The sequence below is a fragment of the Sminthopsis crassicaudata genome, chromosome 2 (assembly GCF_048593235.1).
Source record: "Sminthopsis crassicaudata isolate SCR6 chromosome 2, ASM4859323v1, whole genome shotgun sequence".
Classification (NCBI taxonomy): Eukaryota; Metazoa; Chordata; class Mammalia; order Dasyuromorphia; family Dasyuridae; genus Sminthopsis; species Sminthopsis crassicaudata.
Window position 1 is genome coordinate 140107388 of NC_133618.1, and position 24195 is coordinate 140131582.

Sequence of the window (24195 nt, forward strand, 5' to 3'; positions counted from 1 at the left end):
TGTCCCAAAAGTTTCTGGCAGTTTTAAACTATTAAAATGATTGAAGCTATTAAGACATTACAACTTAAAACTGTGCCAAGACTTTTGGGGTATTTTGTATTTTATCCTTTGAAAAGCAATTTAGTCATGCTCCAGGTGTTCTGGGAAATTGAATCACTCTGGTGAGGAGATTCAGGTGGGCTCAGTTTTTGAACATTGACTTCAGCATATTTGACTGCATGCCCTTCCCACTACACCCCCACAGCCCCCCATCTCTTATCTCTATTTAAGGTTCCTGCTGGCGAAGGCTCCCATTGGAGGTTTTATTTCCCATTGTGCCTCTTCTCCATCTCTTCCTACATTCCCTCTTTCTCCCTATTCAAGCACCCCCAACCTGTGTTTTTTTTTTCTTTCTTCTTTTTGGAGACCAAGGGACTGAACTATAAAAGATCTAGTAATCTTCTGTTGAGAGTGCTTTTATTTTCCATTTCTGACCAGATCCTTCTAGCCCTTCCTTAGAAATAAGGCAAGCTAGTGGACTGGAGAGAGCCCAGAAACGGTATCAGTGAATTAATTGGACTTAGAAGACGACATGTCATGCTGCAGGTGGATTAGAAAAAACATATTTGGCTGCTGCTGTTTAACTTCCCAAGGTTGTATATCTCTGACCTTTATTATGGCTTAGTGCATAGGTTGAGTACGTGGGAATATTTTCCCAGGTTGTCCCCTGAATAGAAATGGCTCAAGTTGGGGTATGGCCTCTTAGAAGACGGGTATGAAGAAAAAGAAAGTCGGCCTTATCTTGTTAGACTAAACCTAAAGTTCTCTGGGAGCTTTTTCAAGGAGGGAGGGTGCTCTCTCCCTTCCCCATTCCTCCCTTCTAGCTAGCTGTGATGCGTTGAGAGCTCCTACTACCCTCCCTTTAGCTTTGAGGCAAAATGGTGTCATGAAAAGACATGAGTTATGAAACACTCAAATCTGAGGTTAAATTCTCTTGATGAAGTTTAATAGTACAACTGTGGGCAAATTATTTAATTTGCTGACCTCAGAGTGTATCTTATAAAATCTATAAAATGAAGGAATTAGGCTAGATAAAATTTAAATTTCCTTCCAGCTTTAAAATGTTTTTGTCTCTGTAACTACTTTGGCCTAAATTGTATTTTTACTTTTTTCATCAGTTTTGAGCTAAAGGATCAGAAATCCTCGCTAAAATGTTAAGCCATATGTAGTCATGGGTTGGATTTTAGATACTTGCCAAAAGAGAACTTCTTCAAGAAATGATTTTTCTTTGGGCTCCTTTGTGGAAGAGTCTTCAGTTTGTTGTTCTAAGACTAGAAAACCTGAAGGGTAGGGTAGGGAAGAAAAGCTGCCTGTCAACTAGCATGGTGGTACTTCCCCTGTACATGTGACAGAAGCATGTATGTATGTGAGTGTTCCCTTCTCCAACTCTCCTCTGTGTTTTCTGCAGAAAAGGCTGTGTCTACTCAGTCTCTGGACACACAATTTGCCAGTGATGAGTTATTTGATTGTGAAATCTCCAATCTCAGTGAGGTACAAGAAAACTGCCTGAGTGGGGAAGATCCTTTGGGGAGGGAGGAGGTTGGGTTCTGTCTCCAGAAACTCTCAAATTTAAGATATATATCTAATGGGACAAAATAAATCGGGCTTCATAGGAAGGGAATGTGGGGAGGCAGAAATTCAGTGCTTCTTTGATTACAGCTGCAAGGCTCCAGAGTGACCACCAGGTGGAAGCATTGTCTTGCAGCTGGTCAACCCAAGACTAGGGCTGGAAGGGAGAAGGAAAATGGTAGTTCATTCATTGCCTGGGTTAGAAGGCTGTTGATTTCTTGGTGTTCCAGACTCCAACTACAAAATATGAATCTGACTTCTCCTCCATCCTCCAAAGCCAAAATGACTCTCGGTTTTTGAAAGATACATTTACCTCACTGGAGGCTGGAGAACTGGAAAGGAAATTGTAATTACTTCCCTGATATATTATGAAATCTAGGCATTTCCTGAAAAGCAAGGCTGACTCTGGGGGACTGTAAGGCCCTTTTAGAAGAATAGGGGGAGAAAGCAAAAAGACACCCCTGTTCATCTGTTTCATCTGCAGAAGAGAAACATGTTAATTCCAACTGTTGAGCTGAGGAATGGTGAGATAGTATAAAGAATTCTTCCCCTTTGCCTTGGTGTTTTGAGATGAAAGAGGCAGTATACACAAACTTATTTTATTATTTTCTTGAGTTGGGTACTTTGTCTTTTGGAAAGGAGAGGCAAAACTGTAAGTATGTCTTTCTATTTTGTTGGGTTTTTCTTTCTAAAGCCTAACAGTTCTTACAGGAGAAAAGACTCACTTGTTTCAATTCATTGGATCCTACTTTGATCTGAGGGGCATCTGACCCCTAGCTAATGGGGAAAGGGAAGAAATGAGTTTTGGTTTGTTTTTTGGAAGGGGATGAGGGTAGGGGAGAGGGAGCAACTAAATGAGGTCCTGGAAAAAAAGTTACCATAACTTCTGAGAACTTCTCTCTCCTTCCCTCCCCCACCTGCCCCTATCATTTCTCTTGCCATAGAGTTCTAATTCAGAACCTAAAACCAAATCGGAATCAAAAAGCTTCAACCAGTTGGAATCCCTGGAATTGCCTAAGAACCTCATTGTCGGTAAGTAATGATACATTGCAGCATGATAGATGTGGAAATATGTTTAGAAAAATTGCATGTAATTAACTTATATTGGATTACTTGCTGTCTAAGGGAAAGAGGGAAGGACAGAAGAAGGAAGGAAGGAAAGAGGAATTGATGAGAAGAAGAATGCTAGGTTTTGCAAGAGTGAATGTTGAAAACTATCTTTGCCTATATTTTGAAAAATAAAAGGCTATTTTATTTTTTAAAGTAATGATCCATGAACCTTAGGGCTATGCTGCCTCAAAACCCGACTATGGTTGGCATAGGTAAGAAAATGCTATTCTCAGAATCGGGAAGATCTGAATCAAAGTTGTACCTAAACCACTTCCTAGATGTAACATTGGGTAAGTCATTTAATTTCCTTAGTTTCATTTCCCCCATCTGTACGATAAAGAAAATATTTCCTCACAAAGCTCATGAGAGGAGGCTGTTATGAGAAGGGAGGATATCCCAGGCATGGGTGGCAGTGGATGAAGAGAGTCAGTAGAAATTCCAAGTATTAAAAGATAGCCTGCTTTGAGGAACAGCACAGGAGGAAAGGAAACAAGTTATTATGGCCAGGTACTTAGTACTTCATAAATATTAACAACCCTGGGAGGCAGTTCCATAATTTTCCTCATGATTGAAGAAAAACTGAGGTAGAAATTAAGGAAAATACTCAGGGTCGGTCATAGTTAGAAAGTATCTGAGATTGAATTTGAAAGTGGGTCTTTCTGACTCCAGGCTCACTGCTTTAATTATACCTAGCAGATTCCAAGGAATCTATAATCTATGGCCATGGATCTAACTAAGTTAGGAAGTGATAGGCATTATGAAAGGCTTTAAGTAATAAATAGGATTTGTTTCCTTCTGGAGGTGATCCTGGAATTTGTAGGGGAATGGAATAGGATGGGAGACATGGTCAGACCTGCATGTACTTTATGAAAATCACTTTGACTAAATGGAGGCTGTATAAGAACAGAGAGAGCCTTATAACAGCTGGGTATTGTAATAATAGGGATGGATAAAAGAGGAATGGTGGAAACTATTGGGAGAAAAGAATAGTATTTGAGAGATGATGCAGAGATGAAATCAATAGATCTTGGCAACTGATTAGGGGTGTGTGTGTACATACACACACATACACACAATAGTGAACTGAAAATGAAACTTAAGTTGTAAGTTTTGGAGAATTTTGGATAGGGGAGTTTGAGGGGAAAAATAAATTGTTTTAGACAAATTGAGTTTAAGATGTTTATTGGATCTCTACTTTAAAATATCTGATAGGCATTTGGAAATGTGTGACTAGAGGGTAATAAAGGTTAGGGGCTGGATAAGAAAAATTGAAAATAGTTAGTACAGATGTGATATTTGAATTAATGGGAGCTAATCAGAAAACCAAGTGAAATAATGGATGGAAAGGAGAAGAGGACCCAGGACAGAGCCCTACAGTTTGTAGAGGGGGGGAAAATACCCAGCAAAGGAAACTAAGGATTAGCCAGATAGGTAGGAGGAGAATCAGAACAAAATATTGTTTATAAAATTGAATGAGAAGTGTCAAGGAGATGAATGATCAATGCATGGCAAAGGCTGCAGAGAATTTAAGAAGGATAAGCAATAAGAAAAGGTTGTTGGATTTGGTGGCTAAGAGATGATCAGTGATTTTTGAAAAGAGTAGTTTTGTTTTGGTGGAATAAAGTAGGAAGTCTGATTATGGACTATTAAAAAGAGTAAGAGAGAATGTAAAAGCATGTCTTGTAGATGGCCTTCCAAGATATTTAGGGCAGCCTCAGAAGTGATTTTTCTTTTCTAGTCAACAATTGTTATTTACTTTGTCACCATCTATCCAGTTGATTCTAGTATGACTAAGTTTTTTGATTAGCTGAGGATCATCATGGCTTTTACCATTCTGGATGCTTTTTTCTAAGATTTCTGGATGCTGTAGTTGATCAATGTCTTTCCAAATATGTACCTAGAATTGAATATAATAAATACTCTAGATGTAGTTTGAGTGAGGGTAATTCAAAATAAAAGTAGCATTTTGTTTGTTAATCACATTATACATCACCTAGATTTTCTGTCTTGCTCATGTTATACTTGTGAAGCTGATTTTTTTTCTTTTAAAATCTATTTAGGTCTTCACATGTTTTCCATTTTATTGAATTCCGTCCAATACTCAAGCCTGTTGAAATCTATAGATCCTATATTGATTGCCTGAGACTACTTCTTTTCCTGAAGTTTTTGTATTATCTAAAAATTTGATAAACATGTTATCTGGGCCTATAGATAAACTTTATCAATATCCATCCTTCTGACTTGTTTGACAAGATGAGACTATTCAAAAAAAGGGAAAGTCTGTTGTGACCCCTTCAGAAAAAAAGGAAAGAGGAGCTTCTTAATCGGTTTCATTTTTTTCCACTGTCTTTTAAATTCTAAAGTCTTCCAAAGAATCGATCATCCTATTGGCTTATAATATAAATATATAAAATAAATATAAGGAATATGAGAGGTAAAATCCTTTCAGTATTTGCCTCTCTAGTTCTATATCTTTAGCATTTAGTCATTTTCTTAAAATTTGTAGTTAAAGTTTTTTAAAATATAAAGAATTTATTTTCCCTACGCTTTTCCAGAAAAAAAGAAAACAAAACTCATCTAGTAAATAATGGAAAAGCAACATCTTTTACATTTTATACATCCAAAAAACATATCCCATTCTGCATATTTAATTCATTGCCTCTAACATATGAATGAGGTGGGTAATATGTTTCCTCACTAGTTATCTGGAATCATTCTTACAATCTTGCAAAGATAATTGACAATGGATCAGACATCTTGTTTCCCAGTGAAGCTCTTTTAGGTCAGCTAACTTAAGTCGACAACACTAGATTAACATTCTCACTAGATTGGGTTTTTTTTTCTTTTTTTTGGGGGGGGTGGGGTGGGGTATCAACTCCCTATTAGCTTCTTCTTTTTTTTTTTTTTTTTTTTTTTCTTCCTGTCCTTTCCAGTTTCAGACTTTCTTGGGGAAAGAATCTTCAACATAAGAACCTTTATCTCGATTCATCCCATTACTTTACATCAATCCTATCCCTTTTGGAATTCTGACTTAAGTCATAGGTGTGCTTCACAGACGTTCATCATGAGCTTTAGCATAATTGTAATGAGAGGTCATGTTTCATGCTATTATGAGTTCCTTATCTCTTTTCTTTTGAATAAAGTCAAACCTTACAGAACAACAGGATCATGGATTCCATTCTACAAACTTTGTGATACCTAAAGAATTTTATTGGACTCTTTACATTAGGATCGCTAGTTCATTTTACTAGTGAAGTTTGGGCTAAACTCCAAATGTTTTTGAAGGTAAAACAGAGTATCTTGGAAAGTATGTGGCTCTGAGCTGATACAAGAATTGGATGCTCATATTGAGCTTTAGAATATGGTAAGCCCTGTTGGCTTTAGTATACTTAATGGTTGTAGGAGTGCTAGAATAAGATCATAAGTCTTTGAAAATCAGATCACAATTTGATGTTAATAGGGACCACCATAGCAATCAAAGATATGTGAAAGGTATTTGCCATTATGATGTGCCTGATGAGGTCATCCAACTTCTGCTAGTAGACCTTTGATGAAAGACAACCCACTACCTCCCAATATATCCATTTTATTCTAAAATGGCTCTAACTAAAGGAAAGATTTTCTTCACATCAAATTTAACTCTGTATCTTTGAATTTCTGACTGAGTAATTAGGAACAGGAGGACATCTGGTCTACTATGTTTATTTAATAGCAGTTCTGGCTTGATTCAGTGAGAGTTGATGGGGTAGCTTGGAAAGAATTAAAATATCAAATAGGTATGTGAACTGAGGCAAATATTTCACTTTAACAGGCCTCCATTTTCTCCCTCTGCAAGATGGGATATTTAGGTCATTTTGCAATCCTAAATGAGACTATATCTGAAATATTTTATGACCAAAAAATTCACAAATAGTAATAGAACCTTACTTAAGGACATAAGAATTGTAAAGATGTAGTCCAATTCCTAGTGGTTAATGAAAGTTAAGGAAGTCAAAAGTTAAGAAAACTAGAAAGAACCTTTCAATTTATGGAAAAAAAATTTGCACCCTCACTTAAGTAGACAGCATGATTGACTATATAACTAGCTATTTCTAAGATCTTAGAATTTTAAGTTAGAAGCTATTTTCGATTATTAAATCTAACTACTCTTTCCTTCCCCAACTCTTATGTATTCCTTTTTTATAAATATAGAGTATGAAGCCTGAAGAAGTCATTTACTTGTTTTGGTTCTAGTATCGATATGAAACTTGAAGCTTATTAGAATTCTGGAGCTGGTCTTAAATCATGAGAAGAACAAGAAGAAAGTATAACAGAAAATACTAGATTTGGAATCGGAAGTCCTTCATTTAAAGCCTAGCTTACTATGTTCTACCTCTACTCCCCCAACTTCCTCTTTCCATATGGCTTCTCCTTCCTAGTAAAAAACTTATGAAGAGGAGTCAAAAAGCACAACCTAGTAGCCCCAACATGTGACTTCTGGGATTATCCAACAGGGCTCTAGAGAAACCTAATCAAAAGAATGTGTAGTATGGTAATCCAAATTGCTAGTCATTTCTCCTTATAAGAAAGGAGATCAAAGAAAAGTGGGACACTCTACTGTATGAGTCTTATTCTGGAGACTGTGGCAGCTGACCCTTTTTCAACACTAGTTGAAGTACCTTTTCCTTGGGATCCTATTAAACTTGTGGACCTTAATTGTGTTGTCCAGATGTTGATCCTTCCCCACCATTAACAGCTTCAAAGCTCAAATGTAGTGGCTAGGTATTATAACATCATATACTTCAGGTTAAGATTATAACCTATTTAGTTCTGAGATCTTACAAAGGCTATCTGCTTCCTACATGTTAGGTTAAAGCAAACCCAGACGAGGGATACAGCATATCCCTTTTTAGAAGAAGGGAAGGTTTTGATTTCTAAATTAAAATAGAGTGAACATAGTGAGGATTCTTTCCCTCTCTTCTCCTCTGTCCCACCTCTCCCATTTTCTCTAATTGCTTACCCTTAGTTCTTTCTTCTAAGGACTTCTCAGTATATACACAAGGGCCATCTCAGATCATTTTGATCTATATTTTGCCACTGAATCCAGATGGTGCTGAAGGAGAAAGGGGGGCTGGTGATTTTTGCACAGCCCTCCCTCACTTCAGTTCAATTCACTTGCAAGTCATGATATCACCTCCCTGATTCATGGTCTTCTTCAAGAACAAAGGACAAACAAGAAGTACACCTACATGTAGACAAGTTTAAATGATCCTATGCCTCTGAGGCTACTCTTGCTTCTAAAGCAGCATGAAGGTATACATCATCTTCTAACCATAATGCTATTACTACTCACTTTTCTAGAATTCTTATCAAGAATGTTTTTGCATATGTTTAGTATTTTAAGAGAAGAATGTTAACTTAATTTTCCCTTAGATTTCAGAAAGATCTGACCTGACACAGGCAGTCAGGTGGTACAGAGCATAGAGCTTCCTGGAGTCAGAGCAGAGTTCAAATGTGACCTCCATCATTTATTATGATCCTAGCCATGTCACTTTAACTCTGCTTCAATTTCCTCAAATGTAAAGTGGGGATAATATCTCCTGCCTCCCAGAGTTGAAGATCAAATGAAATCATTGTAAAAAGTACTTAGCTCAATGCTTGGGACATAGATACTAGATAAATGCTTAGTCAATTTCCTTCCCTCTTAATAATAAATACATGTTTTTTGTCCTAGTTTATGAATTGAAGAAAGGACAAAAGAACCCGACTATAGACAGCCCCATACTTTCAGGTGCAAATATCTCTACCCCTTCTGGTTTAGAGGAATCATATCGACTATCTCCTCCAATCACTAGGTAGGTAGACTGTCCTACAACTCTGGCTTCATCTTCTTGGCCCTTTGGGTTTTTTCCTTCTTGTATTTAAGGCTTTCAAAGAAATTCTGTTCTCTAGGCTTGTTATATAGGGAGGTTAGGAGAGAAGATGAAGTCCCTCAAATGCAGACCCAAACCTGAAAGACAGCAGGCCAAGGAAGCCTCTGAGGAATCATGAGCATAGAGGATGTCTAGTGCTAAGGTATAAAAGACAGTTACCTTGATCTGAAATTCTGTCATGTTTCACACAGGAGTCCTTTAAATACATCGTATCTGCAGCCCTTAGAGATGGATAGTCCCACTGATCTGGACACAAGGAATGTTTCATCCCACGGTACATTCTTTCCCTGCCCCTTTCCTAGTTCCATCCCCAAGGGGTATAGTTATATTTATCAGCTATCTAATATAGCCCCTTTAATGATCTAAAGCAGAGCGTTGTTTAAGAATGTAAGAAAGCTAGCTGACACAGTAAATAGAGCACTGGACCTGAAGTTGGGAGATCAGAGTGCAAATCAAGTTTTTGAAACTTGATATAGCTGTGCAATCCAGAACAAGTCACTTAACTTCCATCTGTCTTGGTTTTATCACCTGTAAAATAGGAATAGTAGCTTCTCTCTCTCCCAGGGTTATTGTGAAGATCACATGTAAAGCTTTGAAAACATAAGGAGTTATATAAATACTAGCTATTGTGCTAGTCTAAAGTAGTTCAAATCTAAGGACTAGGTGGTTTTAGCCTCATCCTCCATTTCTTTCCATCTTCAATCTTTCTCTTTTTCAATTAGCATACATTTATTAAGTACCCATTATGTACTAGTCACTAGGGATCCAAATACAAAAGGGAAAGTACATGTTCTCAAGAAAATTAGTACCCTAATAAAGAGGTGGCTGGGAAAGGGAGTTTTAGTTATGGTAGTGATAGGGTTTTTAAGTAGAGCAATAGGGCAGCAGATTATCATGCAACCCTATGAATATATCAGACTCTGACAGGAGAGGGCAGGGAAACTCTTTATTGGACAAGGAACAGCTTATAACATTTTAATGCTGTCCTCTTTTATAATAAATTTCTCTAATGAAAGCTGAGTCTGCCTTCATTGGTTTCATATGCTGCTTTTGGAGGATAACTTTACAGAAGGAACAAAAATACTCTTCTAATTCCCTGCTGAAATTTTATGTTTAAGCTATCAGTATTTAGCTTCCATTCACTTTGTGTATGTGGTTTTTCTCTCTCCTTTCCCTCCTCCAAGTGATTCCTTTTTCGAAAGGGGGTTTTTCCAATAAAACTGACTTCTTATTGTACCAGATAAGAGAAGTTTTAATTCCATGGACACTCTTATCGTATCCACAGTAAGCTAAACCCCAGGCAAACCCAGGAAAAAACAAACAGTCCCTAACCTTGATGAACCCCTTTTTCAACAAAGGAAAAAAACAAGTATTTATTAAGCACTTACCATGTGCCAGGCATTGTAGTAAGTATTGGTAAAACAGCATTTACATAAATCTTTATGGTTTTCAAAGAATATCGGTACTATTGTCATGTGATCAGTATTCGATTCTGGGAGATAGGCTACTATCTCCATTTTACAGACAATGGAATGAAGGTAGATAAAATGCTATGAAGAGAGGCATAAAAAAAAATGATTCCTGCCCTTGAATAACTTTAATCCTACTGGGAAAGATAAAATAGATTCATAAGGAATCAAAATAATTCCAAAAGGGATAGCACTGGGAGTGGGGATTCATAAAGTAGAGGTTACCTTAGAGTGCTCACTTTCCCATTTAGACCTCTGTTTGCCTCTTATAGTGACAATAAAAGAATAGATCTAGATCTTGGGCTCCTTCCTGCTTTTAAATGTCTTTAACTTCCTTTCTCCCACCAAAGCGACTTGCAGTCCCAAGAATTCTAAAAACCTTGCCCAGGAGATAGAAGAATACTTACATGTTCAAGCTGCAAAGGTAAAGATATCCCTGATTTTTTTTTTTTTAACTTGATATGAGAGGTGGAAGAGCTAATACGAAGATTTCATAAAAGGTTGGATCTAGTCATTTCTATAAAATCTCACATACACTCAAAAAATAAATGCTGTGAATTATTCATTTATCTTAGACTTCATAGAAGTGACATGTCTACTTTTCTGTATAGTCTTTAAAAGTTTTGGTTTTATGTTCCTCCTCCCCAAACTCTCACTTCCAACTCATTACCATTCCATTTTCTCCCTTAGCAGTTGCAAGAAGCTTCTGTGAGACCACTGGAAGAAGCTTCTATGAAACCACTGGAAGAAATAAAGGAAGCTGATAAAGAAAACATGCTGATATCTGAAGAACAAAGTCATTCTGCAGAGGGTAACTCTTAGCACTTCTAAAGAGCACAAAATACATACTTCAATTTGGCTCTGGATAGTAATTACTTCAAAGATTAGGTCGAAGGAGGGACTTCAGAATACAATCTAATCTGATGTGAGAGCCTCTCTTGAGGCTCTCTTGCTTAGTTTCCCTTAGATCCTGTCACTCAATAACTATCTGGCCTAATAACGGGTATTGAGGCAGGTATTGAGTCATTTTGGTTGTTGTCTAACTCTTTGTGACCCTACTTGGGACTTTCTTGGCAATGATATTGGAATGATTTGCTGTTCCTTCTCTAGCTCACTTTACAGATGAAGAAACTGAAGCAGACAGAATGAAGTGACTTATTTAGGGTCACACAGCTAAGTGTCTGAGGCTAAATTTGAATTCAGGAAGATGTCTTCCCTGACTCTAGGCATGGCACTCTATGTACTGCCCATAGGTCAATGGCTTTAAGTTTCTGCCTAAGTAATTTCATGTTCAGAAGTCAGATGTGGCCCTACATGTAGATTTTTTTTTGAGGGGGGGTGTGTTCAAATCCTTCTATTAACAGCTGTGTAATCAGGAGCAAGTCATCTTGCTTTCTGAGCTAGTCTTCACATAGTTAAAATGTATCTTGTAATACTTGTAGCCTCAACCTGATGCATGTATAAAGCACTTTTGAAAACTTCAAAGTATTGTATCAGTTATTCTGATACAGCTAAGCTGCTAAATATTAGTTACTCTGGGCTTACCCATAAGGCAAATTCATCACGGCTCTCTCTGTAACCTAATCTATTTTTCGGGACTTTCTAAAATGTTCTAAACTATAGGTGTTGCTGGAACCTCAGATATTGCTATGGTAGAAGAAGCTCCATCCGAAACTCGGGAGGTTGTTCAGATTGCCCCAGAGCATCAGCAAGAGAAGATCCCTACGCAAAGTAATGCGGATGACTCAAGAAAAAGACTTAGCATTAGTACTCATGAATCCAGTGTTCCTCATCACACTCGAAGCAGGTAAAATGACTCTTTTTAAGTATACCATCAGTTTCTTTGCAGGACTTAAGACCAGTAATGGGGAACAACTTGCTGCTGGAGAAATATGAAGGAGCATTATACCATTAGGCAGCACAAGTTTAGTGTATAGGGACCTTTTTTTTTTTTTTTTTTTTTTTCCTTTCCCTGAGGTAGTTGGGGTTAAGTGACTTGCCCAGGGTCACACAGCTAGGAAGTGTTAAGTGCCTGAGGTCACATTTGAACTCGGGTCCTCCTGACTTCAGGGCTGGTGCTCTATCCACTGCGCCACCTAGCTGCCCTATGTAGGGGCCTTCTTGATAAAGCAGCTTACCCTGATTTTTACTGGAATAGTTAAGGCTAAAAGGGAAGAATCTCTTTACATGGAATGTAAGCAAACAGTTGTATTCAACTCACCTATTGCATTTCTTTACTACTTAGTCAAGTAGTATAACAATCCTCAAGACATGACAATGCATTCATATAGCACTGTCTTTGGGGTTTCGAGTGTTAGAAATGGAAGTCCTTTATTTTTAATTTTTAAAACATTTTTATTTAATGTTTTGAGTTCCAAATTCTGTTCTTCTTTTCTCTCCCTGAGATGGAAAGCAATCGGAAATGCTTGACATAATTCCATAATAATTTTATATAAAAAGATTTGACTAAAAAAAAAAATGAAAAAGTTAAATAGTATTTTGGTTTATATCTAGTTCCATCAGCTCTTTTTCTCTCTAGATGAATAACATTTTTATCATAAGTCCTTAAGAACCGTCTTAGCTATTCCCAGCAATACAATGATCTAAGTCATTCAAAGTTAATCATCACAGAATATTGTTATTATCGTAAACAATTTTCTCCTGGTTCTTACTTCAATTTGTATGAGACCATAAGTCTTTCCACTTTTTTCTAAAAGCATGCTGCTCAATTTTTATAGCCCAATAGTATGTCATGACAATCACATCACAATTTGTCCAGCCATTCCCCAATTGATGGACATCAATTTTTCACCACCACAAGAACTGATATAAACATTTTTGCACATATAGGTCCTTTTACTTTTTATTTATCTTTAGGATATAGATTTATTATTGCTGGGTCAAAGAATGCAAACTTAGACCTTTGGGTGTAATTCCAAATTGCTCTCCAGAATGATTAAATTAGTTCATAAGTCCACCAAGAATGCTTTAGTGTCACAAGTTTTCCACATCCTTTCCAGCATTTTCATTTTCCTGTCATATTAACCAATCCAATAGGCATGAGGTATTATAGAGTTTTTACTTTGCATTTTTCTAACCAATAGTAAGTTGGAGCATTTTTATGTAACTGGATGGTTTAGATTCTTTTGAAAACTGTTCATATTCTTTGATCATTTCATTCCTCAGTTGACTTGTACTTTTCAGTTTTCTATATATTTGAGCAACGAGGCCTTCAACAGTAAAACTTGCTATTAAAAAATCCCCCCCCCCCCAGCTTTCTGCTTTCCTTCTAATTTTGGCTACATTGGATTTTTTTGGTACAAAAACTCTAAAGTAATCAAAACTGTCCATTTTACTTCCTTTAATGCTATTTCTAATTTGCTCATGATTGGTTTTTATGTCAAAATGACATACTCATTTTGACTTAAGATGTTGGTCTATGCCTAGTTTCTGCCAAACTGCTTTCCAGTTCCCCCTTCTCTCCACTCTCCTCCGACCTCACCACCCCAGTGAATTATTGGAGTACATCTTTCTTAATGAGAAGAAAGTGACAGATTCAACAAAGTGGATTAAGAAGGAAAGATGGAAACCAAGAAAGCACTACTGAAGTCTAAGGAGGAAGGGGCTAGCTGGGGGGAAGAGGCGGGGTCAGGGTAGGGAGAAGAAGACTGAAAATTGCTCTAGAGAAGACTTTTTTTTTTTTTTTTTTTTTCCCAAAGGGAAAAACAATAAATTGCTAATTTTGGGATTCTTTTCTAGGTCAGGAAGTTGGCCTTAAATCAACCTTGGAAAAAGATTCTATATTCTTGGTGAGCAGAATATAACTGGAACATATGATGGTCTGGCATAGTCCCTGGCATGTTTAAGCTATGATCCCTCATGAGAAGTGGCAAGTTTCATAGGCAGAGAGCAGAAAGAAGCTTTGCATATGTGATCTAGGGGTAACTTATCCTGGGCTAGGAAGCCCAAAGCCAAAGTAATCAGTAAATAGACATAGTTTCCACATTTGGCCCAGGTTCTTGGATCTAGATACAAATACATATTCTACTATTTTCCTGACCCATGAGTAGACGATCTACAAAGTCTATCCTGAGTCATGGCAAAGGTTGGCATTTGCCAGCAATAGTTTCCCTTTTTGTAGAATATTCTAATAAAAGGATCCCTAATACCTCATCTTGGACCTGGCAGTTGGACTCTATTGTTTTCAGCTTCCTTCTTGGTGGTTCTTCTCTAGGGTCAGGGGGCTACCAAGGAGGTTTAAACCTGATAGAAGAAACTTCCTCACAAAGCTGTCCAAAAGTGGGTTGGGTTCCCTCGATGTCTTCCTTTCCTTGGAGGTCTTGAACTAGATGATGGATAACAACTTTTTGGACATGTTAGAGTAACAGTTACTCTAAGTACACATGCAATACAAGTAACCCTTGAGGTACCTTCTACCTCTTACATTCTGGTTCATTTTGCAGGATGTCATTGGTACTTTCCATACTGAAAATCTTGCTGGTCATGTTGATGCCTCCTGTCCTTGACTTAATCCAGAAATAATAAGTTAAATCATTCAGATATGGCCTTGCTCAGTTTTCAAAGGAATTATCTTCAAATAAGATTGGGGCTTAGCCTTGAAGATTCTGTGAAGAATGTCATTTGTGATTTATCTGGATCAGAACATTCATAGGCCAATGTGATTACAGTTGAAAATTTAGTTGTCTTCTACTTAATTCCTACATCAAGCAAATAACTTTTCCCAATATTCTGGGACCCCTAGTTCCCTTTAATAAATGACAATCTTATTTAACTACTTCAAGGCAGGATATTGAGGGGGAATGTGGGAATGAGTGTGTTCAAAAAACTGTCTGCATGTAGTTTTCTTAAGTGGTGGAGCAGGATAGTGGTAGATATGGATTGAGAAAGTTATATCTGACCTTTGTTTCTAGAATAGGCTTAAAGTGTCTTAGAGTTTTGTTTTTTAAACTACATGAAGTTAATTATCTTAATGAAAGGAGTCTTTTATCTTGGACATATTGTAAATTCCTTATATTTTAGTCTACTGAATGAGAGGGGAAGCAAAGAACTTGAACCTTTATTTATGTACATAAACCCATTTACAACTAATCTCTTGAATAAATGAATTTCAACATGATCTCCATATTATCCATCTTTTATTCAGTCTCTGGGTTTCCTTTGTCTCTAATTCTTTTTAACTTCCATGCTAGACCCAGGTGCTACCAGATGAAGTTTAAAATTCTTATTGACTTTTTAAAATTAGTAAAATGACGATCTAAATGCCTATTTGGGCTCTAAGACCAGTAGTTTTCAAAGAGTATGCAACAACCCCCCTCCCAACTCCAGTTTGCTACCTATTTTGAGCAACTTGGAGTTTGTTGATATCAGCAACTTTGTGTGGAGGGTAACTTTGTCCCCTGGAACTTCAGAGTATGAATGAGGGGAGAGACGGGAATCTTAAGGCCAAACTTCTTGGAAATTCTGAGCAAGTCTCAATCTCTCTACTGAATAGTCACTAAGGTCCTATCCAGATTTATTATCTTTGTTGTCTTTTATCTTTACCTTCTTTGTTGCCAACTTAGATGTATTGTATGCTACATTCCTTGTAATAAGAAACTAACCTATGAGAATTTTGAAGTGTTCTACACCTAACCAAGGATAGACCACCTAGGTCATAAACTCTAGCCCAAGTGATGTCAGTAAGAATTTTCCCTTCTCTTCTCTCCCATATAATTTGTGTGGAACATCCAGTATAGAGAAACTCTTCATTTAGGATAAGTTATGATCTTCTTTCAATTAAGACTGTTAGTGGAGGATTTTGGAAACATGGCAGAATAGGCCAGAAAATTCCAAGCTCTCTAGATTATTCTCACAAATAAGATAAAATGCCTCTTTGTGAATATAGATTTTTAAAAACAAACTAGAATTAAGGCAGAAAATTTTCTCCTGAGACAATCAGAAGATGCAAAGCACCATTTATTGAAGAGCAAAACAAATAGGGCTAAAACTGAAAATTATAACTCAAAATTAAAACAGTTGAGTGAGGGGAAAAAACAAAAGGGTATTCAATGAAGACATGAACTTAATAGAAAATTTGATGTATGAGATTTGAGAGAAATATAGAGACTAATTACAAGGGACTTGATAAGGACAAATCTTATTTTTCCACATGTAGAAATTAAACTATATCTAAGATTGTCATTGGTGATTGAGTCTTTTGAAAGAGGTAGAGCTGAATATGATGCAATTCTAAAAAGCAAAACTGGGAAACAGAGGGATTTTTACTCATCAGATTTTATATACACACACACACACACACACACACATACACACACATACGCACATACACACTCACTTCCTGGATTATGTGTGGAGTCTAGGATGTCTGGTAAGACTGAAGGAACCTGGAATGATTAAGAATGGCAGGCCCTGGGCAAGAAGGAACCAGCACACTTATGAGGCCAAAAACAGGGAGTGCACGGGATGTTGCTGGCTATAGGCACTTGAAGGATGGGGAAGTTTTTGGGTATGGGTCAGAGTGGAAAACTCAAGTGAAGCTAGAGGCACCATCTTCCCACCTCATGATTAGAAGTACTTACATTAACATCTCTTATTTTTTTTTAAAAATGAGCCAGCAAAGAAGAAAGATTCCAATTAGAGAAACTTACCATGAGAATAGGGAAGACAGGGGTTCTTCTTCAGAGGAGATCACTGAAGTAAAAAAAAAAAAAAAAACCACCTTCTACCCCAATGAGTAACATGAAATGTCAGAGAGCCCAGAGAGAATTTATAGAAAACACAAAAAGGAATTTAAAAATCAAATGAGACATTGAGGAAAAACAAAAGTAAAAATAAGTCATTCAAGAAAAAGTTAACCAACTAGAAAAGGAGATAGTTTCAAAGATTAAAATAGCTCTTTGAAAATTAGATTTGGATAAGGGAAGCCAGTGAAGCTATGAGACCAAGAAATAATGAAACAGATTATAAAGAATGAAAAAAAAAAATAGAACAGAATGTAAAATATCTTGTAAGAAAAATGACAGATCTGAAGAACAGACCAAGAAGAGAAAATATACGAATAAGTAGGCTGCCTAAAAGTTGTGACCAAAATAAAAACCTTACACAATAATGCAAAAAAAAAATCCAAGAAAATTGTCTTAGAGTGATAGAACATGAGGGGAAAGTAGAAATAGAGAAAAAAAATCCACTGATCACCATGTAAAGGAAAACTAATTAGAATAGCATGGTTTTATATAAAAACATATGAATATAGATGGGCATATGTGTATTATTATAGATATCTCTAATATATGTATTATATATATCTATGTATATGTATACATATACATACTTGTGTGTGCATGTATGTCCATGTTTAATTTTAGCATTCTTGGAGGCATGAAAAAGGGGGAAAAGAAAATAAAGTAAAAAGTACACTGCAGAGAAAAAAAAGAAAACCTACAAGGAAGCAAAGAAAATATGTACAGCTTTGAATACAATGTGTAGTATTGATATGGGTTGTGCTCCCTTTAAGAAACTAATCTTTTCGAAATCTGATATCATGGTGGGGGGGGGAGGAAGGGAAAAATACATTTTGTCAGACGTAATTACTACCAAATCAAATGTCTTAAAGTCTTCATGACATCACTAGGCTACAAATAGTCAATAGTTCCTCATCAAGAATAAAGGTGCTCAAAAGAAGTTTGATTTTTTTTTTTTAAATGGGGTTGGGGGACAGAGGATGGTACATTGTTCTATCAGGCCTTTTGAAAATTATGCAACGCCATATGCCAACTATTCCATTGTAATTCTTGGTTTCCTAATTGTCGGGGCATATAGTCTGATGTACAAGCCAAGCTGCACCTGTCTGGCATACCTGGGGTGACTGGTGCCCTCAAGACATCACAAGATGGCAAGGGTATAATAGAAAGATCATGAGCTTGGGGGTCGGAGGACCTTGGCTTCATCCTTGGCTTACCACTTTGGAGTTCAGTCAGAAAGAAGTAAGCTCTTCAAGAAGAGAGATTACTTGATTTTTTTTTTCTATTTGTATCTCTAGTGACTGGCAAATAAAATAATAAGTGCTTAATAAAAAAAAAAAAAAAGAAACTAATCTTTTCAGATTGATTTATTCCTTTCTGATTCCCAGCCCCTCCTAGCTAATATATTACCAATTCAAGAAGCTAGGACCTTTGATTCACAAATCCTGGTCAAAAGCACCCTTTTGAATTCCAATAGGAGATCTGGGCTCTCATAACTCCCTCCAGATCTGAGCCAACTTGGGACACTACCCACAGACCCCTTTAGCTAAATCTCTCATTATAAAAGAGCCAAACTGGAGCTCTCTCTTTGCAGAGGTTCCTAACATGGCAGCCTTACACCTGGCATGCCAAAGATCTCTGTCCACTGGAATCCTATTTCCAGTGCCCTTTTATCTCTATCTTCACCCTTTTACTAATTAAATTTTAACTTTACTTCCAAACCCCATAATAAACCTCCTTTATCAATCTAGGTTTTTGGGTCTGTAAATTCCTTTACAGGGGACTCTGCCCCACCACTAGACCTCATTTAACTCTGTATCCTTGCACCAAATCCAAAGAGGGTGTAGGGGAGCTCCATTTGACTACCTCAAAACTGCCACTAGATCTCAGTTAAAACTAATTTCATTCTAAACCTCATCAGTTCTTAGATATTCTTGAAATGGAAATTTATTGTTTTGTATTTCGAATCCTCTTATTTCTGCTGTGTACATGATAATTTTTCTCTTTTTTATTTTGTATTTGTTTAAAATAAGTTAAAAAAATAAAACAAAACAAGATTATATATGATGATCAATTGTGATGGACTTGGTGCTTTTCAACAATGAGGTGATTCAAAGCTATTCCAATAGATTTGGCATGGAAAGTGCTGTCTGCATCCAGAGAGGACACTGTGAAGATTGAATGTGGATCAAAACAGTATTTTCATCTTTTGTTGTTCTTGTTTGTTTACTTGTTTTTTTTTTATGTTTTTTTTTGTTTGATCTGATTTTCCCTGTGCAGCATGACAAATATGGAAATATGTTTAGAAAAAATTGCTCATGTTTTCATCTATCATCAGAATGCTTGCTGGGTTGGGGAGGTGTGAGAGGGAAGAAAAGGAGAAAAATTTGGAATACAAGGTTTTGCAAAAGTAAATGCTGAAAAAGTAGCTCTGCATGTATTTGGAAAAATAAAATGCTATAAAATTTTTTTCTAAAAGAACTCAAATGTTATATACCATTTGGGGCATATATATTCAATACTGATATTGGTTTATTATTTATTGTAAGTTTTTTTTTGTAAATGTTGTTTTATTATTTTCCAATTATATATAAAGATAGTCAACACTGATTTTTTTAAATAAGATTTTGAATTCTAAATTTTTTCTCTCTCCTTCCCTGAATAGCATGAGTCTTCTGGAATTGTCTTAGATCCTTGTATTGCAAAAATGTTTGTAGCAGCTTTTTTTTCAGGTAGCAAAGAATTGGAAAATGAGTAGATGCCCATCAATTGGGGAATGGCTAAATAACTTGTGGTATATGAAAGTAATGGAATATTATTGTTCTATAAAAATGATGAGCAAGCTGATTTTAGAAAGCAATCTTGTATATTAAATTTAGAGGAATAATGGTATATTGCTGTTGTTTAGTCATTTCCAGTCACGTCTAACTCTTTGTGAATCTTTTTTTGTCAAAGATACTGGAGTGGTTTGCCATTTCCTTCTCCACTTCATTTTACAGTTAAAGAAATTAAGACAAGTAGGATTAAGTTACTTGCCCAGCGTCATACAACTAGTAAATGTCTGAGGCAGGATTTGAACTCATAGGCTGAGATATTCAGAATTTCTAATTTGGAGTTTAATTGTGGATTTTAAGTTGTTCTTTTTCTGTTGCTTTTTAAATTACATGCCCAATTCATTGATCTACTCTTTTTATATTTTATTCTGTAAGCATATAGAAATATAAATTTTCTAAGTAATACCTTAGATGCATCCCATAAATTTTGGTATGTTATCTCATTATTGTCACCTTTTTTGATGAAATTAATTGTACATCTGACCTGCTGAGCCAGGATCATAGGGCCTCAGTTGTGGATCTGTGCTGTGGCTAAGAGCCTTCTGCTGATTTGCCAGGACACTGCCTGCACTTAACTCTGCTCCTCTCTTACCTAAGTGAGTCAAAACTTTTCTGAATTCCTTCTAAGTTATCTTGATGGGAAAATTGTTTCACTCCATCCTTTTGTAGATTTTGCCACTCCAGAATTTTTTTAGAGACTTGATTTAATGTTGTTTCTGAGGGAAACTGGGAGGAACTCAGGCAACTTCCTGGCTTCTCTCTGCCATTTTTGTTCTACCTGTATATAAGATAATACTTTTTGCAGAATGTAATTTCCCTATTTATCTTTTTTAAAATCAAGATTATTTTTGCTGCTGTTTTGTCTGAGAACATGATTGTTATTCCTGACTTTTTTCTCTTCAGCTGAAGCATAATAAATTCTGTTCTATCCCTTTATTTTAACTCTGCGCATATCTTTCTATTTTAATTGTGTTTCTTGTAAATAACATATTGTTGGATTCTGGGTTTTAATCCATTCTGCTATAATTTCCTTTTTTATGGGTGAGTTCATCCCACTCACATTCAGTTATAATTGTTATTTCCCTCTGTTCTATTTTCTTATTCTTATCCTTCATGCCCCCCCACCCCTTCTTTAAGTCAGATTTACTTTTGAATAATGCCTCCTTTAATCTACCTTCCTCTTATTCCTTTCCTTCCCTTAATTCCTTTTCTATTTATCTTTTGAAAAAGTATATTTCTGTACCCACCTGTGTGCATCAGTATGTTCTCTCTTCCTTTAATCAGTTCAGATAAGAGTGAGTTTCAGGTGTTATCTAATCCCCCTCTTACTCTTTCTTTCTTTTGTATAAACTCCTTTTGAGTGTACCTTATGTATCTGGGATAGGTTTTTCTTCTTCTTCCTCTCCTTTTTCTCCTTTACCAGTAATATTCTCTTCCTTACCCTTTCCATTCTTATTTTGAGATCAACCAAACACAACAAAATCACATTGAGGCCCTTAGACGTAGACTTCCTCTATGACTACCAGTAATGATAAAGTTCTGATATGTTTCATCTCCCCATATAAGAATGTAAGCTTTTAATCTTGGTCAGTCCCTTATAATTTCTTACTCATGTTTATCTTGTGCTTTTCTTGAGTCCTATATTTATATATCAATTTTTCTGCTGAGCTGTGATTTTTTCATTTACGTACACTTGAACATTCTCAGCTTCATAAAAGGTCTATTTTCCCCTCTATAGGATTATACTCAACTTTACTGTGTAATTTACTTTTAGTTGTAAGTCTAAATCCTTTGCTTTTTGAAATATCATATCCCAAGCTCTCTGTTCTTTCAGTGTTGGCTACTAAATTTTATGTTAACTCAATTGTAGTTTCTTGTACTTGAATTCTTTGAGCTGCTAATATTATTTTTTCCCCCTTGACCTAAGAGCTCTGAATTTTGGTTACAATATTCCCAAGAATTGTCATTTTGGAGTTTCTTTCAGGAGGTGACTGACTGATGGATACTTTTAGTTTTTACTTTGGCCATTGGTTCTAAGATATTTGGTCAAGTTTTCTTTTATGATTTCTTAAGAGAGACAAAGCCCAAATAGCAGAGAGTAGACAGAATTTTGCCTGAGCTCTTCCTGACTTCCTTTGGAATCAACACTAGATCAAGTCTCTGAATGGATTTTGGAGTGACAGAACTCACAAATATTTGTAGTGTAACAAATTTCCAGCATAAGATATTCTGAAAGGACTTCAAGAAAGGTCTGTCTTAATTGGGCAGGGGAACATTCAGCCCAGCACGGGAAGCTTAGGGCAGAGAGACCCTGTGCTGAGAATTTAGTGAGAGACTCTTGGACAAAATACAGCATCATTAGCTACTCTATCCTGATTCAGAAGGCCATGGGACTAACTGTGAGACTTCCAGCACAACTACAGAAGGTTTTGCTTGAACCCCAGCATAAGAGATGAGACTTGGCCAGGCCCATCCAATGCATGAAAGCCTGCAGTACTACTAGCTTCAGGGAAGTGAGAAGCCTTGCCACACTATAGAGGAAGCTCTGATCTCTGTGCCCTAGATGCAGATCTCAACCTTTAAAAAGGAGCAAAGGAAGAACTGAGTTTGTCTTTAGATACTCTGAGACCATGTCCAAGTCATATAATATCTGTCTGCCTCAGTTTCCTCAACTATAAAAGCACCTAATAATAGCACCTACCTTCCAGGGTTGTTTTGAGGAGGTACAGCATGTGGAACATTTGTTACTCAGTGATTCAGTTATGTCCAACTCTTTGACTCCATTTGGAATTTTCTTGGCAAAGGTACTGGAGTGTTTTGTCATTTCCTTGTCCTGCTCATTTTACAGATGAGGAATCTGAGGCAAGCAGTAATAAATGACTTGGGGTCATTTACTGATTATTCAATAAATGGGGTCACTCAGCTAGTAAGTGAAGTCTTCTGACTTCAGGTCTAGTGCTCTATCCATTGTGCCATCTAGCTGCCACTGGCACATAGTAAGTAATAATATAAATTACTTGCTCCTTTTCTCTTTCTTTTCCTATTCTTTTAATCTGAAGTGATTTTTATTTGTTAATTTTTATAAGTTACTGAAGGTAAGCTGCCAAAAGCTGGAACTCTGTCTCATTTCTTCTAGATCTCCTTGGTGCTAGTACCCAACTCAGGTACTCAATAACTTACTGTTCTTTGGGGAGTAACTATGGGAGAAGGGTCTTATCTGATCAATTGTTTCTTCAGCCCTTTGAGACTACTACATCTTTGCATTTCTTCCCTTTCCCCTTTGGATACCCTAATTTTTTTTTCTAGTTATACACCAGTGTCTGAGCTCTGAGATGAAACTACCCTGAGTCCTACTTAATAATTAGTGAGTCCTTACTTGGAATTTCTATACTGTGAGATGATTCAGTCTCACTTCTCACCCTTCTCTACCTTCTAGCTTCCCCTACCTTCATACAGCTGCATAGTTTCCTGGGGACCAGAACAACTGAATTCATTTTTCAGTGATTAACATACTCCCACCCCATTCCCATCCCAACTTTTCTTTTACAAATCTAGCTTCTTGTCCCCCCACTACACTTCCCTTGCTTCTGTATCTCTTAAATTGACCCAACTTATTCCAAAATGACACTTTATATCTCTTACCTCCTCTATTGTATCTCTGGAATTCTTGTTCCATAAAAACAAAACAAAACAAAACAAAACAAAAGTAAGATATCACCAGAAGAAACAGTTTCCTGACTACTCTTCCAAAACTGGTTGCACTATCCCTCATATATACCCCTGGGCTCAGTGGTGAAAGTGGAGGAGTTAAAATACTTTTCACTTCCCATTCATATTTCTAGCCTTTCTCTCAACTACTATCATTACTTTCTCCTCATTTGAGGTTTATTCAATTCAAGTTCATCAACCAAAATTCTGGTAGCTGTTATTCTAGAATCCCAGAGGCTATAACTTCCTGTAAGTTATTTACCAATATATAGAACACTGTCCTTCCTTCCTAAAACCTTCTCTGATCTTCTGTCCTCATACTAGTAGATTTCAATATACATATTGATAATTCAAATAACTAGTTCTTCAATTAGGTATTTTCCATGGCCTATTTCTTAACCCACAGAAATGATCAAACCTTGATCTTGCCATTACCATTTCCATGTTTACAAACTATTATTATCCTTTAATATTTGAGAAAACTGAGGAAATCTTCTCCTTTTTTCTAGGGAGAAGATATTTACTTAAAATTCACAGTACTCAAGTTAATCTTCCTGTTTCAGAAGGGTAGGGACTGTTCATAATTTAATTATGTCCCCAGTACTCAGCACAGTGTATCTCAGTACTTAGCACAATGCTTGGCATATAGTAGTTGCTGAATAAATTCAAATTGACCAAAATCAACTGGTTTTTAAATTGTGGATCTTGGGATGGCTTTATGTTAATGTCACCTTAAATCAAAGAATGAATGAATGAATTTAAAACAATAAAACATATAAACAAAACCCTTTGT

The 24195-nt window shown here is 36.5% G+C and overlaps 1 protein-coding gene across 2 annotated transcripts; it reads left to right on the forward strand.

Annotated features, from left to right (window-relative positions):
- The first annotated feature begins 295 nt into the window (after positions 1 to 295).
- LOC141554965 (uncharacterized) lies at positions 296 to 15236 on the forward strand. Of its 2 annotated transcripts, none has more exons than XM_074287455.1 (10): positions 296 to 632; positions 1448 to 1530; positions 2553 to 2640; positions 8432 to 8552; positions 8822 to 8904; positions 10450 to 10523; positions 10790 to 10910; positions 11723 to 11906; positions 13859 to 13908; positions 14563 to 15236. In XM_074287455.1, exons 1-9 carry the CDS (start codon positions 572 to 574, stop codon positions 13875 to 13877), a joined length of 834 nt encoding a protein of 277 aa, XP_074143556.1. In that variant the 5' UTR covers positions 296 to 571; the 3' UTR covers positions 13878 to 13908; positions 14563 to 15236. The 2 variants fall into 2 exon arrangements, with proteins under 2 accessions (XP_074143556.1, XP_074143557.1); XM_074287456.1 differs by having other exon boundaries at positions 426 to 632; positions 10793 to 10910.
- The last annotated feature ends 8959 nt before the right edge of the window (positions 15237 to 24195 follow it).

Coding starts and splice junctions, on each gene's coding strand:
- LOC141554965 (XM_074287455.1), top strand. CDS start 572: ATGTCATGCTGCAGGTGGATTAGAAAAAACATATTTGGCTGCTGCTGT. Junction 8,553..8,821: donor CTATCTCCTCCAATCACTAG/GTAGGTAGACTG, acceptor TGTTTCACACAG/GAGTCCTTTAAATACATCGT. Junction 10,524..10,789: donor TACATGTTCAAGCTGCAAAG/GTAAAGATATCC, acceptor TTTCTCCCTTAG/CAGTTGCAAGAAGCTTCTGT.